Source organism: Phyllopteryx taeniolatus, chromosome 6 (assembly GCF_024500385.1).
Source record: "Phyllopteryx taeniolatus isolate TA_2022b chromosome 6, UOR_Ptae_1.2, whole genome shotgun sequence".
Taxonomy (NCBI): Eukaryota; Metazoa; Chordata; class Actinopteri; order Syngnathiformes; family Syngnathidae; genus Phyllopteryx; species Phyllopteryx taeniolatus.
Window position 1 is genome coordinate 12,622,008 of NC_084507.1, and position 27,354 is coordinate 12,649,361.

Here is a 27,354-nt window from a genome sequence, read left to right on the forward strand (position 1 = left end):
GAGTGGAAATGCTTAATGTGTTGCTGTGCATAAGGTCCATTGGATGAAAAGCCTCTCGCTTTCAACTGGCCATCACTAGTTTTGCTCGAAATGGTCATACAGGTTACTGTTTGATGTAGATGTCACAAAGCTTTGGAGACACGTAAAGGATAAAAGTACTATGTTGTCCTTATCTTGAAGACATGCAAGTAAGTCATCAGTTGCAAAGACTGAAGACTGCTGAGGTGGTTGGAGCTAAAATAAAGTTTGCAGACCTTGCTGGTATGTGACGGCCATTAATTTATTGAATTTTTTTTTACTGGAAGCTATATTATAGTTAGATGACTGTGTATTATTTGACTAGTTGTCCCATACAATGTTCCCCTGGTAGCTTTTATATTTAATATAACAACTTCGCAACTTTAATGCGAAGTTAAGTTATGCCAGGCTAAAATCACCAAATAACTTTACAATCACTATTAATCAATTCTGATTATCGTTAATAGTATTTTTTTATTTTCATTTTGTGTATTTAAAAATGTTTATTTTAAGAACAAAATGTATACGCATCACTATTGGTATTGGTGATAATAGTAGTATCAGTGATAATAGTATGTATTACATACAGAGGACATATATGTTTGTCGAATATGTGTGCAAACACCAATGAGGCGTGACTCAGTCTGTGAGAGGCTCCAACTCCTGGAAAGTCGTATTTCCCTTTCCACAAAAATCTGTTTGGAAAGTATGTCACACCTTAAATGTGAAATTCACCCCCGTAGAGGGAAGTTACGTCGCCAGTGAGGTGGGAGCACCGCTCATCTAACAGGCTACTTTGAAGGATCATATGGGTTTGTTTTCTCTATTAAATCAAGTTTTTTTTTAAAAAAAAAAGGAATTTTATCCGAATACTGTGCGAACGAACACATGTCTGGAAGGCAATCGATAGGAAATGAGTCAGGCAGCTGTTGATCAGCGTTGCCCAAAAACCTGAGGTGGGTAAAGTAGCCAAATATTGTACTCAAGTAAGAGTACTGTTAATCTAGAATAATATGACTCAAGTAAAAAGTAGTCATCCAAATATTTACTTGACTAAAAGTAAGAATGTACTCAGTGAAAAAAAAATGTTCAACTGAAGAGGAACTGCTAACTTCTGATCATTTAATTTTATTTTTTTTAAATCAGCACAAATGTCAAATGAAATGAAAATGAATAATATTGGGAGTTCATACACGCCTGCCACCGTTTCAATTTTTAAGTGCCCAGAAACCAACAACACACGCATTGGTCCCTATAGAAACGCAGTAGCGCCAGCCAGAGGGCACAGGACAAATTCCGTGGTAAGAAAATGTTCTTTTTGCTTGATAATTTTTAGGCGACAGTGCCGTTGAGGCAAATTATCTTTAACTGAAAGCCCATTGAAGTAAAAAAAAGGGTTAAAGGCTGATAAAGAATGATAACATTTGCATAAAACACTAAATCTGTACATGTGTTTCAGATAAAAGTGGAAGAATGAAGCATCACACATTGATCTTCTTGCTGTTTGTGTCTCTAATGACAGGTAGACTGTGCCCCCTCCTTAAGATGACATTTTTAATGTATATTTGACTTTTGCTGACAGATTTGTGAGCATGTTTCATCAGTATCAGTGATAGTCATTGTATTCGCAGAATCAGTATCGGTGATGATGGTTTCAATATTCATAACTATCAGTATCAATGTTCAGTTCAGGCAGGCTAAAATCAGCAAAGAACTTGACAATCGCTATTCGTGTCACTGTTAGTAGAAGTGTCACACGGAGTATTAGTATTAGTCATGGTATCAGAATTAGGACCAGTCATAATGGTATTGGAATTAATATCAGTCATAATTCTGATACCATTATCGCTGATACTAATTCGGATCCATTATTACCAATGATAAGAATTTGGAGAGCTCAATGCAAGCTTCCTTCAGCGGAGAGCTCGTTAAAACAAACTTTATGGAACTCTCGGTGAAGCTACAATGCGTAATTGCCTTTAAAATGGCGGCGGAAGTAAACAAAAGTATTGCCGTGATTGTCAGAATGAAATAGGTACTTTGGTACTTTTTCGTTCGAAAGCAAAAATTCTGATTGGGTATTAATTTTTTTTCATGGGGGGGGGGGGTCACAGCCAAATTTTATGTTAAATTGAAGCCCTTTTTTTCATGGCATTCAGTAAAAAAAATATTATTTTAAACTTTTTCATGGCCTAAAACACACAATATGGTACAAAATTACTATAAATATGAAAAAGGTTGAAAATGCTTGAAAGGTTTTTAAATGAATCCCAATTTACCTCCACCAGCCGGGATTTCAATCCAGGCGTGTCGTTTTCAAGAGCGCAGCAAGCCAGCGGCAGAGCACATGTCTAATTGATTGCGATTTGCAGGCATTCTGGCGCATCTCGCTCTCGGCGGCAGTCTTGCTTCCGACACCCGCTGTTAAAACGAGATTGCTCTATCAGAATTAGTGTCAGTGTTGGGCAACCAACTTGTGCATTTGGGAAAACAGGTTGAAGCACTTCCCTCTGGCTCGGGGAAATGGCAAAGCCCGATAGCAGTAGCACCCATAGGAACTTGAAATGTCTACAATATCTTTTATTTTACACGTATTCAAAGATGACAATATCTGGTGTTTAGAATTTGTTTGTGTTTACATATATGTGTGAAAATAAATAATATACACATATTTCACTTTTGTCTGAAGACACCATCAATAAAGAAATCATGTTAGAACGCTTGGGTTCAAACCATCATGTCATCAAGCCGTAGTTATGGTAACTATCCTGGCATACACAGTCGGCTAACTTCCGGGTTTGGTCACGATTTCATGATTCGTGGGCCTGTCAGTGATATTTAATAACAATATTAGTGTATGATTATCAGTATCAGTATTAGTATCAGCTCAGCAATATTAATATGAATCAGTAACTGTATCAATATCAGTTGAAGTGATAGTATCAGTATTATCTGTCTGTCAGCAGACCTAAAATGTTTTGATTTTGTCTTTTTATGGCTTATGCTGGAACTCAAATGTGAGTTTTTTGCCGCAGCTTTTCAGTGTTTAAACGGAGCGTTTGAGCTGACGAACCTCCGCCCGTCCATTCAAGAGGGATCCTGCGTGGAACTGACCGTCAGGTCTACACGTGAGCTCCCTGTGCAGCCTTTCTACTGGTTTTGGATGAAAGACGCCGATATCATTCTTAGTTCCGCCACGCAACTCCGGCCCGTCCACCCGGACTTTGAGGGCCGTGTGAAATCTGCGGGCCCGCCGCCTTTACAGTGGGGCACTGCCGGAACGTCAATGACCATCTTGATGTGCGACGTCAAGAAAAGTGACAGTGGCAAATACAAGTTTGCATTTGGGTTCACTGTGGGAGAGGACTTAGAATTGGCAGAGGTTTCTACTAGTGTCACAGTGGAAGGCAAGTGGTCAAATGGCACACAAAAATATAACATCTACACTGCCGTTCAAAAGTTGAGGGTACCCAGACAATTTCATGTTTTCCATGACAAAACACCGTTGTATGTATTCACTTAACAATATTGTTATTTTGAGAACAAAAATGGGAATATTATGAAGTCACCAAAACTTTTGAATTCAATTATTTGAAAGGATTTAAAATACACATTTTTTAATAACATTATTAAACGAGTTTAGTTTTCTTTAAAAACGTGATTAAATGTCAGTGATTATTTAAAAAACAATTTATGTATCAAATACTTATTTTTTAAAATACCATTGTTTTTAAATATAAATCTCGTGTTCTACAGTAGTAAATGCACCTGAAAATGTGAATAAATGCCATCAATTAAATTTAAAGGTACAAAGAGAACATTTAAAATATGCACATTTATCCAGTAAAAACAAATATATATCATACATTTTTATACTGTGTATTTTGAATTAATAAAGTCACTAGAAATAATCTACACATAATTTAGAGACAATTTAACAAATTACATAATTTTACAAAGCATAATTATTTATGCATATATTTATATACTGTACAATCGCGGAGCCTATCGCAGCTATCATCGGGCAGGAGGCGGGGTACACCCTGAACTGGTTGCCAGCCAATCGCAGGGCACATACAAACGAAAAACCATTCGCACTCACATTCACACCTACGGGCAATTTAGAGTTGTCAATTAACCTACCACGCATGTTTTTGGGATGTGGGAGGAAACCGGAGTACCCGGAGAAAAAGGAAAATTAATAAATATAAAACTTAATTATTTTTACATATAATTATATACATATATTTGAAATTAATGCAAATATAAAACAATGTTTAAACATATATATATATACACACACACATACAGTATATTTGAAATTAATACAAAGCTTGTGTGTTCTATGTGTTTAGTGCTTAAAATCTGAATAAATGTCAATTTAAACAATGTCTATATAATAAAACCAAATTTTACAGCAGTTTTTAACTTAATTGAAGTGTTGGATGTGAATGCATAAAAGATTAGATTGAAGAATTGATTTAAACAATTAATACAGTCCAATTCTAAGAGATTTAAAAATACAAACATAACATATGTATACATTTTTAATGTTGATGTTGCTTGGAATGTGTTTAAATGCAATCATTTCTAAATATTGATTTTATATCCATAACAAATATTTTTAAATACCTCTCCCTTCATTTTGCAGACAATCCCTGCCCCATTTATATATCAACGATTCCAGACACCTTGATGGACGATAGGCATGTGCTCCTGTCCTGCACGACTTTCACAACATGTCCCTCATACCCAGAATTTTTGGATGATCTTCCATTCCCAATGGAGCTGATTCAGTTGTACAGGAAGACTCGCTTCGTCAATTTTATGGCCAAGTGGCAGTATGACGGCAAGCAGATCTTTTGCCAAGTGCTCAACAACACTGACAAGTATCTGAGGAAAGGCTACACTTTCAATATAAAATGTAAGAACATGTACTGTGAAGGACGTTTACCGTCGAGATACGTTCAAAAACGCTAAAAATCTGCAATGTAGAGAAACCATGGCTGCGTTCGAAATCATTCACTCATTCCCTACTCCCCCAGAGGTGGCAAAAGTACTCTGTACTTAGTAATAGTTGCATAAAAAAAGATTCTCGTACTCATTCAACTCCTTTACTGAAGTAAAACGTTAACCTAATAGCGTTATGACTTATATAATGGTCCATCAAAAGTACTCTGTACTTAGTAATAGTTGCATAAAAAAAGATTCTCGTACTCATTCAACTCCTTTACTGAAGTAAAACGTTAGCCTAATAGCGTTATGACTTATATAATGGTCCAGTTGGCTCAATTCAACCTTTGCGGATTACCATGACCTGGAGTACCAAGAATCGAGAAAACGAAAATAGAATTTTTTTTTGCACATAGCTACTTATATTGTTAAGTAAGAAAATATAAATACCATAATAGCAATTATGCTACTACGCTAACAAAAAGTACAAAGCACCCTTTTGTCAAAAAAATAAATAAATTGCATGGTTTTATGTGAAAGCATGTTTATATGGCCTTTTAACGCTAACATTTTATCCAATTAGGGTGTGCATTAAAACCATCCCCTCCCCCGTTGACAAATGCATTATCGGGAAAGACTTCCATCACCAACAACCCCCCCACCCCACTGCGCCACCCCGTTAACGAGAGGGAAAACTTTTCGTCAGCCCCACGCCCTTCTCTCTCTCTCTCTCTATATATATATAGACTATATATACGTTCACCGAATTTCAAGCAATATTAAATAAGTAATATTTAAAATACTGTACACTATTTACATTAATGTAGAAAGCTGTAAAAACCCCTAAAAACGGTTGCTAAAAACCTGGATTTCTATGATAAAACAGGGATTTCCGCAAGTATATACATTCCACAAAAATCTGTCATATAGTCGTGCCAGTAGGTGAACCGCCATATAGAGGGGGTGCACTGTTTTGTGAAAAATACAAAATAATGGCAGTTCTGGAAAGCCCTCACCGGGGGCTTCAATTTGAGTTATGACTCGATGGGGTTTAAAATATTTTTTTCTCCATTTCAGACAGTACCAGAAATACAAGTTTAATGTTATCAAACACCACTTCCGTCATAGAAGGAAAAAACATGACTCTAATCTGCACCAGCCAAGGAAATCCCACCCCCACGTTCAGATGGTTCAAAAATGACAACGTGCTACCAGTAGTGGGACCCGAGTGGACAATCCCTTCCGTCACCACCGAGCAGAACGGGAAGTACAGATGTGTTGCGACAAACTACTACGGTACTTCAGAGTCCACACTCGACATTGACGTCAAATGTAAGTTCACTGATCGTACACAAGGCGCACGTCACACAATTCAAACGTGTTCATCTGTCTATACCCATTGGGTCTTTTCAGACCCTCCGACGGTTGAAGTCGAGCATTCCCGGTCCACATTCAGGCAGGGAGAGGTCATGACGCTGACGTGCAATGTGATGAGTAGCAACCCCGAGCCCAGTGACTTCATTTGGTACAAAGACGACAAACATGTGGCATCCAATCAAGTGTTCACGGTCTTGTCGGTTCAGCCCGAGCACATGGGTTGGTACAAGTGTGTGGCCTACAACGATGCGGGCAATGGAGCGTCGGACCTTCTGATTGAAGTGGAATGTGAGTCCAGGCGTCTTTGAGGCCGTTTGCTAGTCTGTTCGTTACACCTCTCGTGTGAAACACTTTCCAGACCGGCCGAGGAATACCACCGTTTCTATCGTGGGTTCCGGTAGCCCCTTGGTCGAAGCGGGCGCGTCCGTTACGTTGCAGTGCATCACAGACGCCAACCCCGTGCCCGACAAGTATGCCTGGTTGGCAGACGAGTGCAACCAATCGTCGGCGTGTCTCTCTGAGAACATTGGTGACCGCCTGTTGGTGAGCGACGTTCAGCCAGGCAACCATGTCTGCTACACGTGCAACGCCACCAACAAAGTGGATGCTGGCGAAAACAGTGAACCGCTGTGCATCCAAGTCCTGGGTAAGTCACTACATGGGACATAACATTAGGAACGCAGGCAGACAATTCATACAGATGAATTCATGTGAAAGTGACCATCACGGGAGGTACAAACCTCATCTCCAATGAAGTTGGGACGTGTAAAACAGAATACAGTGATTTGCAAAACGTTTGCCATCGAAATTAACTGAATACACTACTAAGACAAGTTATAATGTTTAAAATGATGACCCTTATAGTTTTTTTTGCAAATGTTCACTCATTTTCGAATTTTATGCCTGCAACATGTTAAAAAAAATCTTGGACATGGAAAGTTGAGGAATGAATTGGAAACAGGTGTTATAATTGTGTATAAAAAGAGCATCCCCGAAAGGCTCTAGTTGTTCACAAGCAAGGACGTGGCGAGGCTAACCACTTTGTCAACTGCGTGAGCAAGTAGTGCAACATGGTCCATCATAAAACAATTCTGAACGTAAATCTCTGCACATAAGTGGCAAGGCCGTAAACGAGCATTGAATGCCTGGGAACTTCGATCCCTCGGGCAGCGCTGCATTAAAAACCGGCATCAGTGTGTAAAGAATATTGCCATGTGGGCTCAGGAACACTTCAGAAAACAATTGTCAGTTAAAACAGTTCGTTGCTACAGCTACAAATGCAAGTTAAAACTCTTCCATGCAAAGTGAAAGATCAACAGCCCCCAGAAACGCCGCAGGGTTCTCTTTGCCCAAGGACATCAGAGATGGACTGACACAAAATGGAAAAAGTGTGGTGGCGTAAGTCCATATTTTAAATTGTTTTTGAAAATCAGGGACGTGTCCAGCTGGGACAAAGAGGAAAAAGAACCATCTGGATTGTTATAACTGCAAAGTTCAAAAGCCAGCATCTGTGATGGTATAGGGTGTTTTAGTGCCCATGGTTTGGGTAACTTGCACATTTGCGAAGGCGGCATTGAGGCTGAAAGGTAAATACAGGTTTTGGAGCAACATATGCTGCCATCCAAGCAATGTCTTTTTCAGCGACCTCCCTGCTTATATCAGCAACACAATGCCAGGTCATGTTCTTCTAACAGAGTGTGAGTACTAGACTGGACTTCCAGCAGTCCAGACCTGTCTTCCATTGAAAATGTGCAAGAGCATTTTGAAGCGCAAATACGACAATGGAGACCCCGGACTAAGTTGTACAAGAAAGAATGGGAAAGAATTCCACCTATAAAGCTTCAACAATTATTGTCCTCAGTTCCAAAACGCATATTGTGTTGTTAAAAGGAAAGATGATGTAACTCAGTGGAAACCTCAGTTCCCAAATGCTTGAGTGTTGTTAAAATTGTTAAAATCTTAACCATTGGGCAGCCGTGGCCCAATGGTTAAGATCATCGCCTGCCACCGTGGGGGACATAGGTTCAAGACCCCGACTGGACCATCCGCCAACATCCCCTGGACTTACGGCTGTGGTGTCCTTGAGCAAGACACTGATACCCCAAAATGCTCCCCGGGCGCTTCAGCTGCCCCCTGCTCCAGTGTGTTCCACTAACATGTGTATGTGTTCACTGTGATGGGTTAAATGCAGAGAACAAATTTCGTGTGCATGCATGCATGCATGTTCATGACAATAAAAGGTGATTCTTCTTCTTCTTTCTTCTTTAAAAAGGAAAGATGATGTAACAGTGGTGAACATGCCCCTGTCCCAGCTTTTATGGAACGTGCTCAAAATGAGCAAATATTTGCATTTAAAATAAAGGTTAACCAGTATGAACATAGGTTGAAGAGGATTTGCAAATCATTGTAGTTATTCTCCTTTTACACAATTCTCCTTTTACACAACGTGCCAACTACATTGGAATTGGGGTTTGTATAATCATAGCATTTGTTTTTATTTCATCCAAGATGGTCCGACAAACCTGGTACTTTCAATGACCACCGAGGTCACTGAAGGTGAGCTGGTCTCCATGCTCTGCTCGGTGGAAAGCGTCCCACCCTCCGCCCTCAACTTGACCTGGACTTCCAGCGACCAGTCCATGCGGGTGGTCGCTAGGTCCCATGACGACAACACGCTGTTCCACAGCTTCAAAGCCACCTGCGCACACGGCGGCGTTTACACCTGCGAGGCCATCAACAGCAAAGGAAGACAGAGCACGCAAAAGACTTTGGATGTCAGATGTAAGTGTCAAAAAATAATTGTTTACTCGTAAAACATCCCAGTGCATGGAAATGGAGTTAATTGAGCGACGGCATCAGTTTGAGTGAAGGCGATTTGAGACTGTGATGATTGTTTTGTCTTTTCTGAGCAGTTTAGTGTGTACAGCAGAGGTGTAGTGTCATGAATTTGATGAGTTTAGTCTAGACTTGATCAATGTCACAAGACTTTCAACTCGACTTGGATTTGGAACAGCAGAGACTTACTTTACTCGGACTCGAGCCCATTGATTTGAAACACTGCAGCTCTCTCTCAATAGCTCTCAATAGCTCAACATCCCAATTTTCAATTTATTACAGGAATTTCAGAATAATGTAACCATTTAGTTAGTGAACTCAATGGATATCACCCAAGTGAAAATATCTCGCCATACTAAAGCTTAAGTACAGCTTAAAATTTATTTATTTTTCTTCCCCAGTTAATGCCATCCTGGGCATATTTAAGTAGAGGAATTGACCAGGAAGTCACTCTTTCAGACAGTACCTATTTTATTTGAAAATGGAAAATAAAATACAGTGCAACATAAATCAACAATGAATGTGGCAATTACATCAAGTACACATTCCACGAAGTACTGTTAACATCCACAAAAACGACGACAATGTAACAATGAGGACTTAATTATTGCCAAAAATAAATCCACATTGCTTTGTGGGAATCGCGCGGCTTGACGTCACACATGCTCGTTTTCGCTTGCATTAGCAGCTAGCTTTGTGAGCGATCACGCAAATAGTTATATTTACCAATCAGCATACAGCTAGCATCTATTCGAAGCTTCCACACATGAAGCTTTGTTCTTTGCTCTTTGTGATGTAATATTGTTACGTACTGCCCTTAGTGTTCCAACTGAGATACCACAGTTAGATAAAATTGTGCCTTTATAACAAGATACAAACTTGTGTTCCTCTTTTTTTTTTTTTATTCCTTAATGCCTATGTTTTTGATACTCAAAAGAAATGATACGCTTCAACTGAAATCTATTTATATTTGTGTTTTGTTTATTTGTATTTGTGTTTGAAATTGCCTCACTACCAATGTTTGTGGAAAAGAAAATGCAGTTTGCTGCTATATGCACAATGTGAATTCAAGAAAAATGCTGTTGATTATCTGAGGAACCCAATTGATCAGTCATTATTAAGTGAGCTTTTATCATTTTATTTTGCGTATTCATAATAGCTCTTTAACCAAACAAAAATATACTTTATATATTACTTGATTATTCAATATAATTGTCAGTAGGATACTCGATTAATAATTGCAGCACTACTGGGTCTCATTTGTGACCGGTCTGTTTAATGTAACTTCATAAAGAGAGAAAAACTATAATAGCATAGCATTTTCATAGACAAACTGAAAATGTACTAATTGATCAGAAACTAATTGATCAGCCCCCTAGTTTTCTTATAAAGGTCCAATGCACTTGTCAAATTTGTTTTCATAAATGAATATGGTATTTTAAAATATATTAAAGATATACATTCATCTTCCCTTCCGCTTAGCCTCATAAAGATATACATTTTATATATAATATATATAATGTATATCTTTAATATATATAACACACACACACACACACACACATTGGGTACGGAAAGTATTCAGACCCCCTTAAATCTTTCACTGTTATATTTCAGCCATTTGCAAAAATCAATTAAGTTCATTTTTCCCCACTAATGTACACACAGCACCCCATATTGACAGAAAAAAATTTTATTGTTGAAATTTTTGCATTTATATGACGAAAAAACTGAAATATCACACAGCCATATAGTATTCAGACCCTTTTCTGTGACACTCATATAATAACCCAGGTGCTGTCCATTTCTTCTTATCATCCTTGATCTATATATATATATATATATATATATATATATAGATATGTGTATATATATATATATATATGTGTATATATATATATATATATATATATATATATGTATGTGTATATATATATATATATATATATGTATGTGTGTATATATATATATATATATGTGTATACTTAACAGCTCACAGTGGATGTCAGAGCAAATGAGAATCATGGTCAAAGGAACTGCCTGAAGAGCTCAGAGACAGAATTGTGACAAGGCACAGATCTGGCCAAGATTACAACAACAACAAAATTCTGCTGCAGTGTCCTCCATAAGAAATGGAAGACGTTTGGGATGACCAGAACCCTTCCTAGAGCTGGCACCCGGCCGAACTGAGCAATCGGAGTCTTTAATTAGCGATGTACAGTATAAATACATAATTAAACCATTTAACAATTTGTAACATTAAGGCACGGCGTCAATTAGAGTGGAGGCCTGTATTTGAGGTAGTGGTGACAAAATGTTTATTCTTTTATGAGTGGTAGTGTGATCGAAATAATTATCACTTAGTGCTCTGAAAATGTGATTTTGTCATCCTTTAAAAAGGAGGCATTTGTGATTAATTGAATTACGGCATAAATTTGGGAGGAGCTCAGTATTTGAGGAAATATAGTTTTAAGAAATTGACTTATCTATTTATGAGAAATGTTGCGAAGAAAACATTTGTTCTTCCGTTCCTTTGTTTTTTAAAGAATAGTCTTTACGGTTTAACACCGTTAACACATTGTACAGTAAAAAATTATTATGATTAATGGAGGCATGGCATCGATTTGAGGGGAGACAATTATTTAAGGCGCTATCAGCAATTTTTTTCCATGACATATTTCTGGCTACTTCTTCGTCAGATGCTCCCAAAGATGTGGTGGTGAAAGCTCACCCGTCTCTGGAGGTGACCGTAAACACGCCGTTGAAGCTGGAGTGCATCGCCGACTCGAACCCGTCCGTCAAGTCGGTGATGTGGTGGAAAGCGACTGACTCCACGAGCGACAACTTGGCAGAGAGCCGAACCTTAACCATCACGTCCGTCACGGTCGCTGACGCCGGCTTCTATGGCTGCACGGTCACCAACGAAGTGGGCTCGGCGAGGTCACCCAAAGTGGAGGTCAAGGTTCAGAGTGAGTTCAATGTTGAGATTTTTAGGAAGAAAAATGCAAAAAATAATGAATTATTCTAATTACATGGAGAGGTAAACATATGCTTATAGATGAATTTGTATTCAATTTGAAAATATATTTGAAAATGAAGTACAATTGATTAATACAACTATATTGAAAATGTCTGAAAATGAAATGGTGTTCGACATATTCAATAGTTGCCTTTGTATTATTACATTTAAACAAATCTATTTTCAGAATTATTATAATACAGTATGTATCATAATTATAATATAAAATAAATATATATGTTTTTATATCCATCCATTTTCTGTACCGCTTTATCCTCACTAGGGTCGAGGGCTATTTATATAATATAATATAAGGCGGCACGGTGCCGACTGGTTAGAGCGTCAGCCTCACAGTTCTGAGGACCCGGGTTCAATCCCCAGCCCCACCTTGTTTAAAATTCAGTTAAATTATAATCTCCTGCGTGGAGATTGCATGTTTTCTCCGGGTACTCCGGTTTCCTCCCACATCCCAAAAACATGCATTAATTGGAGACTCTAAATTGCCCGTAGGTGTGACTGTGAGTGCAAATGGTTGTTTTGTTTGTATGTGCCCTGCGATTGGCAGGCAACCAGTTCAGGGTGTACCCCGCCTCCTGCCCGATGATAGCTGGGATAGGCTCCAGCAACCCCGCGACCGTAGTGAGGAGAAGCGGCTCAGAAAATGGATGGATGGATATACATATAAATGTATATTAAATTACCTTCCCAATGAATACATTTACTCTTTTCATTTTATTTGTTTAAAATTCAGTTAAATTATAAAAATGTTATTTAAAAATCTCTTCCGCTCAGTCCACATTTTGCTAGTATACTTACAAGTATATACAATTATCAAATAATATAAATTATAATTCGTAATTGGTTTGCTTTAAATTAAGTAACATTTGTTATTAGTATTTCATTATTAGGTGCCACGGTGAGCTACTGGTTAGAGCGTCTGCCTCACAGTTCTGAGGACCGGGGTTCAATCCCCGGCCCCTCCTGTGGAGTTTGCATGTTATCGCCTCCTGCCCGATGATAGCTGGGATAGGCTCTGGCACGCCCACGGCTCTTGTGAGGAGAAGCGGCTGAGAAAATGGATGGATGGATGGATGGATGATTATGATTAAAAATGTATTATTCATTTCTTGACTTCTTTAGATGCTCCCATAGTCACAGGTAACCAGGACACCAAAGGTGGGTAGAGTAGCCAGAATTCTTGAAGTACTCGAGACTAATGTTACTTTGGATTAATATGACGAGTAAAAGCAAAAAGTAGTCCTCCAAATAATTACTTCAGTGAACAAAAACGACTAGTCTTGAATAACTGGTCATTTCCGATTAATTATTATTATTAGCGAATGAAGGTCAAATAGACAAAAGTATAAAATAAGAATACATGCCGTTGTTTCTCCCATGCTTCACGTAAATTAATCATTTTGAAAACTGCATCTGTGCGCGACTGGGAAGACTTTTGTGTGGTCATGTAACTGCCGACCGACTCCACTTGATTGGTGAAAAACAGATTCAGTTGTCGCTAGTGGTTACGTTGGATTGGTAAAACAACCAAATAAATCGTGTAATCAATAATAGATTCAAATAAAAGCAGCGAGGACAATGTAGTGCAATGTAACGGTAAAAGTAGTTTTTCTTCACAAAAATAGTCACCTAAATGTAAAAATGTCTTGCTTTAAAACTACTCCGTAAATTAGAATTAGAAAACTTAATGTATTTCTTTAGTTCAATTCCAAAACTCATATATAGAGCCGCTACAAAAACTAAACTATTTTATGATTTTTATTATGATGATGATTTATTATTATTAGATTTTAGCTCAGAGCTAACGAAACCCCACATTTTAATATCTCCCAAGTAGTTAGAATGTTACAAAAGAAACATTCAAAAAAGATTTTAATGTGGAAATGAGGTTGAATTTGGCTTTCTGAAAATTATTGTGTTGAATGTATCTGTATAATTCATGAGTTTCACTTTTGGAATTGCAATGCAGAAATACAATGAACAATCGTCCTATATCCTATTTTACTGAGATGCACATGTAGTTCCTTGGGCCAAGCACAAAACCAGCGAATAGGATCGTTTTTCGGCAAATAACGGAGCATGCCCCCCCCCCCCCCCCCACCGACCCCCCCCAAAGAAAATCTGCGATTTGCCAAATTTGCACATGCCGAACAGTGAATATGCGAGAGTTCACTCTATTATATAAAAGTATAATAAAACATAATATAGATGTAAAGAAATAAACGGGTTGTGTATAGTATTCATGTGTTTGACAGGTAACTTAAGGGGTGGGCCCAAGTGAGTAACGTGAGTAGCTGGAGTTGCTCCTTGCAAACGTTCTCATTTTGCATTTGTGTGTGACTGTTAGCGCCCTTCAATAAACGGCTGAAAGTGCATAAGTGATTGTTGCTCTCCTTTCTTTCACTCAAGTGTTTCAGAAGCGCAATTGTAACTCAAATTGTGGTTTGCGACGCAAAGCAAAAAACTGACCTAGGGACAGCGTCTGACTCAACTAACTCCTAAGATACTACAATACCTAATGTTCTGTCTGTTGACCCCACAGTACGGTTGCTGAAATACATCATCCCTCCTGTTTGTGTGCTCTTGTTCGTGGTACTTTTGTTCATCTACAGGTAAGCGTAACAGTTTTTGAGTCACTAACACTAAAGACTCTATTGTCATAGACAGCACATCTGCAGTGGAGTGTAAATGCCGGTGGATTCAGATTTGTGTGCAAGCGCAAGACAAGCTGCACATCTTTGTAAATTTGGCGAACCAATCTGCGCCAACCTTGGTGTTCCGGTGGAGCGCGGGTGTGTCCTTTGAGATGTGCCTAGTGGAGTGACAATTTGGTGGCAGAAAGTCAGGCTAAACACGCCTGCTCAGAACGCGTCTTCTTGGCGCAAGTTAGACCGTTGGTCTAACACGATTTTGGTGAATTTGATCGGGGCACACACATAATGAGGTCCGCAGACATATTTAAGTCACCAGCGGTTATCACCAGCTCCTTCTGTATTTGATAAGGATACTCACTCACATTATCTGTTACCAAACGGTGTCCGGCTAAGAACAGTGACAATGATCCAGTCACGTATGGATCACTGCTATTACGCATCATCCTTTTCTGCCTAGAGATGTCTCCATGCGAGACTGTCATTGCGCCATCCAAATCCATCTATCCATTTTCTTTTGCCGCTTATCCTCACCAGGGTCGCGGGCTGCTGGAGCCTATCCCAGCTATCTTCGGGCGGGAGGCGGGGTACACCCTGAACCAGTCGCCAGCCAATCGCAGGGCACATAGAAACAAACAACCATTCACGCTCACATTCACACCTGCTGGAAATTTAGAGTCTTCAATCAACCTACCACGCATGTTTTTGGGATGTGGGAGGAAACCGGAACACCCGGAGAAAACCCACCCAGGCACGGGGAGAACATGCAAACTCCACACAGGCGGCGCTGGGATTTGAACCCCGGTCCCCAGAACTGTGAGGCAGATGTGCTAACCAGTCGGTCACCGTGCCGGCTCCCGAACCCAAATCCTACTTCCTAAACTTTTATCCCCAACCCAAACACCTGGTCTCGATCCAACGCTAAACACTAACATTGAACCAAAATTGAACCAATCCTACTAACCACTAAATCAGGAGTCACCAACAGGTAGCCCCTAAGAAGCACATGAGCTCAAAAGCCTGTTCTAAAAAGCTCACCAGTGATGGGACATTGTGATTTCCTATGAAGGAAGTGATCATTTGTAAATACAAACACTTGCAGAGATTTGATGGGACGGTGCTACACCGAGGCTAGTGGGTGCTAGAGCCCCATCAGAAAGCTGTGCAGCCCCAGTTAAGCCCCTCCAGGATTATTTTATATTTTCAAATATTTTTCATTCATTTATTTAAGTTAAAAAATATTTTATATATTATAAAATAAAATATATTGAACATGCTCGTGCTGTGCACCGTAGATGCTTTTATTTAAAAAAAAACAAAAAAAAGAAAGTAAGAAGTCATGAATATAGATTATTTTCACAGCACCCCCTCGTATCGGTCAAGCCCCCCCTTTGCCCCAGGAGAGAAAAAATCCTGGAGTCGTGCCTGAACCTAAAGTGCTGCAGATTGATGTTTCCTTTTTACTTCGTTGTTAAATCATGTTTGATAATTATGGTGAGAAATCACTAACATGATCAGTCACTTCACAAAGATGATGATGTCCCTGAATGATGATGATGAATGCAGTTGTTGTAATTAGTGGGAGCCCTGTGCTTTCTTCCTCGGCTGTGAAAGAAGGCAAGCGACCTGAACCCCTAACCCAGCCCTTTCCTCAAACCTTGACATCTAACCCACCCATAAATGGGACAATATCACTATATGAAGTGTCTTCATCATCATCATCAGCAATCATAAAATGCAGCGGAATAATGAAACACTGAGGTCTTATTAGACAAACATCATGCTCAAACATTTACACACATACCAGTAAAATAAGTCTCTTAAAATGTTTTTGGTGGTTGTGAGACTGGAGATGCAACTAATGAGTATTTTAATAATCTGATTAAGCCGTCAATTGTTTCAATAAATCGGATTACAAAAATATTTGTTTCAATTTCCATCCCTTTATTAAAAAACAGGACATTATTTCAATTGACCAGGCAGAAAATGCACGAACAAACTCAAAGTTAGATATTTTCTAATGTCTTATTTTAATTAAACACAAATATAAGCAGTGTGCTTTCATTGAGGACTACCGAAATCTAAGAATATTTACTGTTGTGAGGCTGAAATTCCAAGTATTTGGACTATGTTGGGTATAATGTCTCTCTAAACAATTCATCCATTATCAAAATAGTTGTTATTGTTGAACCTCTAAATGAGACAAAACCAAACATTTTATAACATGGTTTATTGTCTGGTTTTTGTTTTAAATATATAAAATGGGTCTATTTGCTCATGTATATTCTATTTTCAATTATATTGAACATTTTACATCTGTCCCTGAAATTGCTGTCCGCCCTGCCACTATGGGGTAACCGCCTCTTTAAGGTAGCGACATTACAATGAACATTTGCATGGCAGGTTAGTTGAAGACTCTAAATTCCCCGTCGGTGTGAATCTGAGTGTGAATTGTTGTTTATTTCTATGTGCCCTGCAAATGGCTGGCGACCAGTTCAGGGTGTACACACGGCCTCTCGCCAAGAGTCAGCTGGGATAGGCTCCAGCACGCCCGCGACCCACGTGAGGAGAAGTGGTGCAGAAAATGGATGGATGGATATTAAACAGTACAGTTGGCTTACTAACTGAATCATGTTGCTAAGTGAAGGTCCACCATGTGCTCATTAAATGCCAACATTACCCACAAATTTCCACCCTGTCAGCAAGTGCACCTGTCTGACTGTACTTTATTATTTTTAAAAAGTGTGGGAGCTTGACCAATATACATTTCTAACAATAACATCTACTTCATACAATCAATATGAAGTTCAATGGAAAGTCTGTTTTGATGTAATGAGGAAAACTCTCTTAAGGCCTCGCCTTATAGTGATATTGACTATGCATGACAGGAAAAGGAAATGCATGAGGCCAAGACGTCAGGACACACAGAACATTTTTGACACGGTCCGGACCAGCGAGTCGAGGGCCAGTAACATGTGAGATGCCGTCATCCGTCCACCAGAGGTCTTTGTTTAGTATCAGACATTGCCTACCAAGTGGTGTTTTTGTCTTTTTCTTCCACAGGGGTAAGAAACCCATTCGTAATGTCGAGCTGCTCTCTGCTGGAAAGGTGAGTCATTTACCATTCAGACGTTTGGATATAGAAGTCAAATAAAAGCAAAATTATTCAGTTCCTGCATCCACTTTTTCACACACACAAGGAAATTAACTGCTGTCACTAATTTTAATTCAGTGACAGCCATTTTCAGAAAATACGACCCGAGTACCAGCCATTTTTGAGGTTTTTGACCGATCTTTCCAGGCATACAGGATATCTATGGTTATGTACATCCAAATGATACCAAATTAAAGAATGGGCTGCTCTTTCAGCAGGAAAACAAGCGTGATCCTACCTTTTTCCATTTTTTTAGTTAATGTCCAGTGAAACATTTTTTGGTCATGTCCAGTGTTGCCACAGTTACCTTGAAAAAGGCACTTAGTTACTTTACTGATTGAGCTTAAAAGTAACTTCGTTACTTATTACTTGATTTCTAAAGTAACCAAGTTAGAAGAAAGAACTTTTTAGTGACTTTCAGCAGCTGTCAAGTGGCAGGAATATCACTTATCCACAGTACAAAAAAAGCATTGGGTTAACCGTACCCCTTACTTGGTAATGTATGGCACAATTTACAGGAGGATACAATAACTTAAATATTAGTGTGGAAGTCACATTAAATCAGCAACTTAGTGCAGACTTGACATGCCAATACAGTAAGTAAGTAAAGTAACTAAACGTAAAAACAAGAACACCATTCTCGGAACACTGCGGATTGTGGTCTATGAAAGCAACTGTGCGTGCGTGTATGTAAACGTGAGAGAGACAATTGCTCCCACCACAGTAATTTTGATGCGAAGACATTTTTTTTTATTACTACGTGACGTCAGCCGTGAGCGCGTTCAACCAGCTCACAGACGAAGTTGAGATTTCTCACTTTTCTTTGTCAATATTATTCAAGCTAAGTATTGGAAGTTCTTCAGTCCTTACCCTCCATGACCGATGGATGATCGCGCACTTGGTATGAATAATTAACCCTCAATGTATTCGCATGTAACACCAGATAAAATGTCTTAATGTGTAAAATAAAGTGTAAAATAAAGTAACAATGAAATAGTTTTTACTAGGGAAAATAACAAAACTAGTGTGGCGACAGTGAAATCGTCCATTTCCTTTTATGGTACTACACGCACTGTGCATTGTGTAATAAACAATCGTTTCCCAATCGATTTCTTCCATTTGTAGAAAAGAACGGTGTCAGTTAAATGCTGCTGCACAGCTGAATGCTCTTTGTTCAAATCACTAACTACAAATTAATATTTAGTGAGACATTGATGATGCGAAAGTAACTACTGATGGTTTGAAGAAGTAACTAGTCTGACTACTTTCCCGGGGAAAGTAACGTGTTTCTTCGCTTGTTCCTCAAAATGGCGGATTTCTGGAGTAATGCGTTACCGGGATCACTGGTCATGTCTCAGAGAAAATGGAGCTAATTAGCTTTTTGAGAAAAGCAGCATTTATGCAACAGAAACCTTGATAGCAAGATAATCATGTACTTAGCTATATAATGTGCTGTGAGTGACGAGAACTCACCGGAATTCACGTCAGTCATGACGCTTCATGTTGTTTCGTGGCTGTTGACTTGGTCCTTGTCATACAAGATCTCAATTGTACATATATATATAAATAAAGATGATTCTGATATATCTGATACAAACACACAATTGTTACAATACAGACACTGCGAATACTATACATACTATACATAGTTTTGTTTTCGAGTGTAAAAAATGCTTTAGCTTGTCCATCTTTCAGCCTGTACGTGCCGCCATTTTTGGCCCGCAAACTGCTGTGTGCACACGATCAAGGCTGAGAGGGTTGGTTGTCAAATGTAAAATGGTGCAACGCTGCCCTCTGCTGGTGGTTTTCAGTAGGAAGTGAAGAGTTACATCACACTCTTCTCCGGCCAATCCCGTGAAAAAAACGTATTTGGTGTGAAAACTCGTCAACGGTAGGGAATATATTGATTCTACTTGACGAGTTAATTCGGGTCGACAGGTGAGCGTCTGCCTCACAGTTCTGAGGACCGGCGTTCAATCCCCGGCCCCGCCTGTGTGGAGTTTGCATGTTCTCCCCGTGCCTGCGTGGTTTTTCTCCGGGCACTCTGGTTTCTCCCACATCCCAAAAACATGCGTGGTAGGTTTATTGAAGACTCTAAATTGCCCGTAGGTGTGAATGTGAGTGCGAATGGTTGTTTATGTGTGCCCTGTGATTGGCTGGCAACCAGTTCAGGGTGTACCCCGCCTCCTGCCCGATGATAGCTGGGATAGGCTCCAGCATGCCCGCGACCCTTGAGGAGAAGCGGCTCAGAAAATGGAAAATGGATGGATGAATGAAATATCACACAGCCACATTTCTTCTGATCATCCTTAAAATGGTTCTTCATTCATTGGAGTCCAGCTGTGTTTGATTAGACGGATTGGACTTGATTAGGAAAGCTACACACCTGTCTATATAAGACCTTACTGCTCACAGTGCATGTCAGAGCAAATGTCAATCATGAGGTCAAAGGAACTGCCTGAAGAGCTCAGAGACAGAATTGTGGCAAGGCACAAATCTGGCCAGAGTTACAAAAAAATGGTGATGGTTCAACTTCCAATGACAATGACCCTAAGCACACAGCTGAAATACCAAAGGAGTGGCTTTAGAACAACCACGTGACTTCTTAAATGGCCCACCCAGAGCCCAGACTTAAACCCAACTGAGAATCTCTGGAGAGACTTGAAAATGACTGTGCACCAACGTTCACCATCCAACCTGACAGAACTGGAGAGGATCTGCAAGGAGGAATGGCAGAGGTTTCCCAAATTCAGGTGTGAAAAACCGTTTGCATCATTCCCAAAAAGACTCATGGCTGTATTAGCTCAAAAGGTGCTTCTACTAAATACTGAGGGTCTGAATACTTATGACTATGTGATATTTCAGTTTTTCTTTAATACAGCTGCAAAAATTTCAATTTTTTTTTTTTTTTCGTCAATATGGGGTGCTGTGTGTACATTAATGTGGAAAAGTGAACTTAAATGATTTTAGCAAATGGCTGCAATACAGTGAAAAATTTAAGGGGGTCTGAATACTTTGCGTACCCACTGTGTGTGTGTGTATATAGAAGATGGAGAGGTGGAAAGCGGGTTCTTATGCAGAAAGGGGAAAGCGCGCAGTCTCGAACTGAATGTGGGAACTTTGAATGTTGGGACTATGACAGGAAAAGCTCGAGAGTTGGTTGCCATGATGATCAGGAGAAAGGTTGCAGGTGGAAAGGCAGTAAGGCTAGAAGTTTAGGGGCGTAAATTATTTTACCATGGTGTAGATGGGAAGAGAAATGGAGTAGGGGTTATTTTAAAGGAAGAGTTAGGTAAGAATGTCTTGGAGGTGAAGAGTATCAGATCGAATGAAGCAAAAACTTGAAATTGAGGGTGTTATGTATGTGATTAGCGGCTATGCCCAACAGCCCGGATGTGACCCAAGAGGTGAAAGAAATTCTGGAAGGAGCTCGACAAAGTAGTCTGACAGAGAGAGAGTCGTGATTGGTGCAGATTGTTATGGACATGCTGGTGAATTAAACGGGTGATGATGAAGTGATGGGTAAGTTTGACATCCAGGAAAACAACCTCGAAGGACAGATGGTGGTAGACTTTGCAAAAAAGATGGAGATGGCTGTGGTGAACACTTTCTTCCGGAAGAGTCAGGAACATAGTGACCTACAAGAGCGGAGGTAGAAGCACGCAGGTGGATTACATTTTGTCCAGACGATGTAATTTGAAGGAGGTTACTGACTTAATGCCTGGATCAGACTACAAGACAAATTTGGTCTTTCCCGATTGCACAGACTGGCATACAATCTTGCCATATCTCGGGTCAGACAGAGAGAACACTACACGACTTGTATTTCGATACCGCCGCAGCCGCCTTTTACGATCACTGGGCTTTTATCTTGTCAAATCAATGCTGTCGTAGAGGCGGAACCAGAAAAAGGGTCACCGTCAACGCAACCGGTTGCACGTTATCATGGCGATGACAACGCTGCGCTCAAATGTATTGTGTGGGTGAGGAAAAGAACAAAATGAAGAAAAACGTGGGGTGGCGTCACCGGTGCTCGGGCGAAGACGTTAATTCAATTTATTTTATTTGTGTGTTCGTGCGTCCGTGTTCAGGATCCATCAGCGGCCAAAGTGGTTCAGGATGGAACCCCCAAGGATGACGCTGTCCACGATGCTTTGTGAGAGTTGAAACTTTTTAGTGTCATTTTCAAAATGAACACACGGTATGAACACGTTGTTTTAACTTGTCTTTCTTTGAACAGACAAAGAAAAGATGGAGATGCCGTGCACACCATACTTGAGCAGCAGTGGTCCAATGAGGTAACACGTTATAACAAGGTTATTTATTATTTTTTTACATTGTGTGTTTTTGCAATCTACATTTTCAATGTTTTTTAATTAAATGTCTTTTCCATTTTTTACTGTTTAAATTCAAATTTCAATTTAAAAAGCAAAGTCAAGATGCTCACTAATTGAAAGTCTTATGGGATTTGTCCCTGTGATGTTGGAATAATTTGACCCCCATGAAATTTGGGTTGAAGTTTGCTGACAAAATCTTAAGTAACATTTGAACATTTACAACTGGCACACATTAACCACTGTATCATAAAACTAAAAGTAAAACTACTCACATTTTCATGACGATCGATAGTCACATAATGCAGGAAGCTGAGCATGGTGGAGTTTCGTAGCTATTGCTGGAACTACGTCTTTTGCGTGTTTTCGTATTAAGTTTGTTTTTAAATAAAACAAGTACATTTACACTTAATATTATCCATCCATTTTCTGAGCAGCTTCTCCTCACTAGGGTTGCGGGTGTGCTGGAGCCTATCCCAGCTATCATCGGGCAGGAGGCAAGGTACAACCTGAACTGGTTGCCAGCCAATCGCAGGGCACATAGAAACTAACAACCATTCGCACTCACAGTCATGCCTACGGGCAATTTAGAGTCTCCAATTCATGCATGTTTTTGGGATGTGGGAGGAAACCGGAGTGCCCGGAGAAAACCCACGCAGGCACAGGGAGAACATGCAAACTCCACACAAGCGGGGCCTGGGATTGAACCCCGGTCCTCAGAGAACTGTGAGGGAGACACACTAACCGGTTGTACACCTTGCCGCCAACTTATTATTTTATATTTTATTTCTTAAATGTTTGATTTGTTAAACATTACGTGCCGCCAACTTAATATTATATTTATTAAATGTTTGATTTGTTAAACAAATCTATTATTTGTGATAATTCATAAAACAATATGTGGTAAATATTATTGTAGAGTTTTGTGTAATTATGGACACAAATAAGGAAAAAAATTGTGTCAAACACCCACTCATCTTCTAAACAATATTGAAATAATGTTTTTTAGTCTATACACTTAAAGGGCCATATTCTACTGTGTGCGTAAGATGCAGGCTTTTCCGGGTGCACGCTTTCTCCTGTCACTCAAATCTGTCATTTAAGCACTTCATCACATTTGTCCCATGATAACAATTTTTGTCATCTCCGAGGAGCTTTTCTACTTCAAATAAGCTGCTGGTGGTTTGGATTTTTATTTTATTTTTTAAGTGCACGGCTCCCACTACAGTCATTGTAATGGCGCAACGGTGAGTTACATACATTATGAATCATTTGTTTTTATTTACTTCTATTACATTAAAGTGACTCACCCGTTATACGTTGCAAGGAAGCTTGGGCACCGCTGAGCTCTATCTTTTTATTGATGAACTCCGAACATGCGTTGTCATAAATAGACAATTCGGATTACATTTATTTTAATTAAAAAAAACACATACTCTCTCCATTCGGATTAAATGTATTTTATTAGATTTATTTCAGACAGAATAAAAAACAAACTCTCCTTCAAAGTGTACACGCATGTCAGTGGTGCGCACATCCCACAGACACATTTGCTATATAAGGTATATAAGGTCAATTGTACTGTATAAATATATAATATTATGACCTCTTAACACGCTGTGTTCTTCTAGGGCACCAACAAAGAAGATGCAGTGGAGCTATACTATGCTCAGGTACACTTCAAGCCCAAATGCAGGCGCAAGTGTACTGGAGACCGCAGTGACGAAGACAACAAATTCGGCTTCTCAGTCTAACCTGTTGCTTCATTAGTTACAACTGCACCATTCAATGTACCTTTACTAAAAAAAAAAAAAAAGTTTTACAATTGTTCAAATTAGCTCACGTTAAGGCTAATGATACTGCCGGTTCAAAGATAATTATGAATGTGTCATATTTTCATCCAAGGTTGTAAATAATGAAAGCAAATGAAGCACATTAAAAACGACTATTTGTCAAGAGAAAACCTCTGCCAAGGCCGAAATGTTAACCATTTATCCATATTAATCTAAAAAAATTTAAACCCCTGGCCACAGTTTCAATAACCAGTGGTGCCTAAGTCTAATTCTTTCCATGACTTTGTTGTAAGTCAAAACACCATCAAATCTTCCCATAAATCCATTCCAGCTCCCGAAAACAACAAAAATTGTAACATGTTTTATAAGTGTATTGTACTTTATAAAAAACATTGGTGAATAAGTTTTTGCACTGTGCCATTCCTTCTGTGTGCGCCTCGGCCACGAGGGGGCAGTATAAATACATTACAAATAATACGAGACGAAAATTTGATGAACCAAAACCCATGGCCACTAAACTATCATTTCACAGAGGTTCAATAATAAGTATTGTATGCACTTTCTTGCATGTGTTGCTACAGCTTGTGTTCAAATATGTTTAAAGGTTTAATTACACCTACGTTGATGCTAGTTTTGTTAGTCCGTCTATGGGGATTTGCATTGTGCGTTAGCATTATACAAAGTTGTGTGGTTTGAAATACAAAACGTAATTCTTTTTCTTTTATATTAAGTTGTACAGTAAACTTCAACTTGGACAGCTTGAAGCAAGCACTTGGGCATACTGGGAGAGCGCAAAGGTGTGGAGGGGAGAAAAATCTGCTCTAAAATGTAAAGGTTTCTTCCTTTTGCCACATAACATCCCACCACAAAGTCTCAATATAAGAACATTTATTTCAAATAAAATATAGGAAATCATAAAATGTTGGCACGGATCTGACCCTTCCAGATATATATATATATTTTTTTAGTAATCTTGCAAACGGAATATCTGGATAAACATGCGGATGCATGAGACTAGACAATTCTGTTTATACGGCTCAAAGCCAACATTTACCAATGACACTTTTCCACAGTTGCATAAAAAAGTATAGTTTCAATAAACAGAAACATTTTATTAATGTGACATTTTTGTTAATTAACAATTTAAAAATAAGCACAATTGGAAAAAAAATGTTGGTTCATTGTCAAAATTTTGCAATCAACAATAAGAAAATCAGATAAATACAATAAACTGCCGCTCACCTAAAATTATTGTTTTAAATGGACACAAAAGTCATGTCAAGTCAAGAAATGGGAATGAAAAATGAAACTGTAGCAAGTGCCTAATAAGCATGCGAACAAAAAAATTAACTCAAAAAGGGCTATCTTGCAGGCACTTGGAATTATTGCCAGGCAAAATTGACAGGGTTAAATCAAATGGCTCAAAAAAATACTAATTTGAAGGGGCGCTGTAGGACCGGTTCTCAAGTGCAGGGACAGGGTAGACATTTTTCCTCCCATGCAGTTGCCTTTTTTTTTTTTGAGAGGATATTGGAGGAAAAAAAGTTGAAAAGCTATGAGAATAAAGTATTTTTCATTAAAAAAAAGTCGTCGTCTCTAAAAGAACAAAATGATTTTTTCAGGATAAGTCATCACAAGAATAAAACTTATTTTTTTTCAAGATTCATCATATGGTATTAATGAAAGCAAGGGAAGAATTGATGTAATTTAGTGACTAACTTTATTCTTGTAATATTACGCCTTTTACTCTGGAAAAGACGACTTTTTTTCTCAAAAATATAAGACACCTTTTGTTCTTCAACACAAAAATTTGATTTATGGGATAATTTGGCACAATCGTATCAGAGCTCTTAATTGGCCCCAAGCTATGAGGTGACGTCTCACATTCACTACTGAAATACGCTCATACACACTAGTTTGAAAAAATATATATTATTGGTCACAAAAGCAAAATGCCTTTAAATACACTAGTAAAGACTCACACACAACAGAATTTTCTTCGCTCGTATACACTAGTGAAAAAGTCTTGCACCCTACTGAAACAATATATAATTCATATGAGCGCATGTCAGTATGATGTATTAAAGATGGCGAGTGTCACGCTAACGCGGAAGTAAAATGTTTGTTTCCAACTCCAAATGTCAAAAACTGACCAAGCGACGGCTTGTAACTCGAAAAATCTGCAAAAATCTGGGCATTTGTAAGTCAAGTACCACTGTCTTTTTTTAAACGATACAATATAATTTCTTGCTAATTCTTATGGGGACCCCCAAACTACGACCCAGTTTGAGAACCACCAATTCACTGTGTTGAGGCCACAACCTCTTCACTCGCCACTTGCTGTCCAAAAGTATCCTCTGCCATCTTTGTCTCCTGCTCCGACTCCGGTTCCATTTTCAGTTCCAGCTCGCCACCTTTGTCGCTTCCCGTGGAGCGCAGTCGTATCTCTGCGTATTCCCCCGTGACGGAGGAGAGTCCTCGGATCTCCTCGTGGTCGCGGGCCTGCATGACTATGTTGACGTTGGCATAGTGCAGCTGCTCTTCGTCCTGCACTGCCTCCTTGGCCAAGTCGTCGTTATTGGCGTAAATGGCGTTAGCGTGGGCAGAAGTGCTCTAAAGCACACAAAAATGGATTCACAAGGCGTAAATGGCGTTAGCGTGGGCAGAAGTGCTCTAAAGCACACAAAAATGGATTCACAATGGAGTTTTGTGGGCATTTACAAATGGGAGAATTGAGTGAGGATGGACGCCACGCCAGCTGCACAGCGGTTGGCATGTATGACGTAGTCAAGCTTTTTTTATTCAAGTGTGACCCCCCCCAAAAAATTTTACAACTCAAAAAAAACTGAAAAAATGTTTCAATTTCATTGATGTAGCAATGGTTGCCTGATTTTTGGTAGCATTTTTTAAATATGGTAATGTTTTTATATTATTGTATTGTGATTTTTTTTAACTTATTCTGTTAACTTTTTTTTTGTTTGTTTAGTTTCATTTTTTATATCACTTATGGCGGATTTTGTTTCAAATGATTTAAATCATACTCTTTTGTGTTACTAAATTTTTTTCTATTTTTGGTATTTTCCACTTCATCTATCATTCTCCATATTTGTTTTTGTAATTTATTGAGGCTGTGTTTAAAATTTGATAACTATTTGATTTAACTATTTTTTTAATCTTGAATTTTTATTTTGATTTAACTAAT

General features: G+C 38.9%; 2 protein-coding genes across 5 annotated transcripts in view; one reads left to right on the top strand and one right to left on the bottom strand.

Moving 5' to 3' along the window:
• Positions 1-24,125, top strand: LOC133479411 (B-cell receptor CD22-like). The gene is made up of 15 exons (XM_061776396.1): positions 1-261; positions 1,478-1,540; positions 3,054-3,425; positions 4,670-4,942; positions 6,049-6,303; positions 6,385-6,636; positions 6,707-6,994; positions 8,857-9,129; positions 11,883-12,152; positions 14,763-14,832; positions 17,760-17,846; positions 17,935-17,980; positions 22,117-22,181; positions 22,266-22,341; positions 23,991-24,125. The coding sequence occupies exons 1-15, from the start codon at positions 183-185 to the stop codon at positions 24,111-24,113; spliced, it is 2,592 nt and encodes an 863-aa protein (XP_061632380.1). The 5' UTR covers positions 1-182; the 3' UTR covers positions 24,114-24,125.
• LOC133479399 (B-cell receptor CD22-like) overlaps positions 23,804-27,354 on the bottom strand; it is a 22,898-nt gene continuing 19,347 nt past the window's right edge. For all 4 annotated transcript variants that reach the window (XM_061776371.1, XM_061776373.1, XM_061776372.1 and 1 more), the window contains one exon: positions 23,804-26,765. In XM_061776371.1, coding sequence (XP_061632355.1) covers positions 26,454-26,765 — 312 coding nt within the window. In that variant the 3' untranslated portion in view covers positions 23,804-26,453. The remainder of the gene's footprint in view (positions 26,766-27,354) is intronic.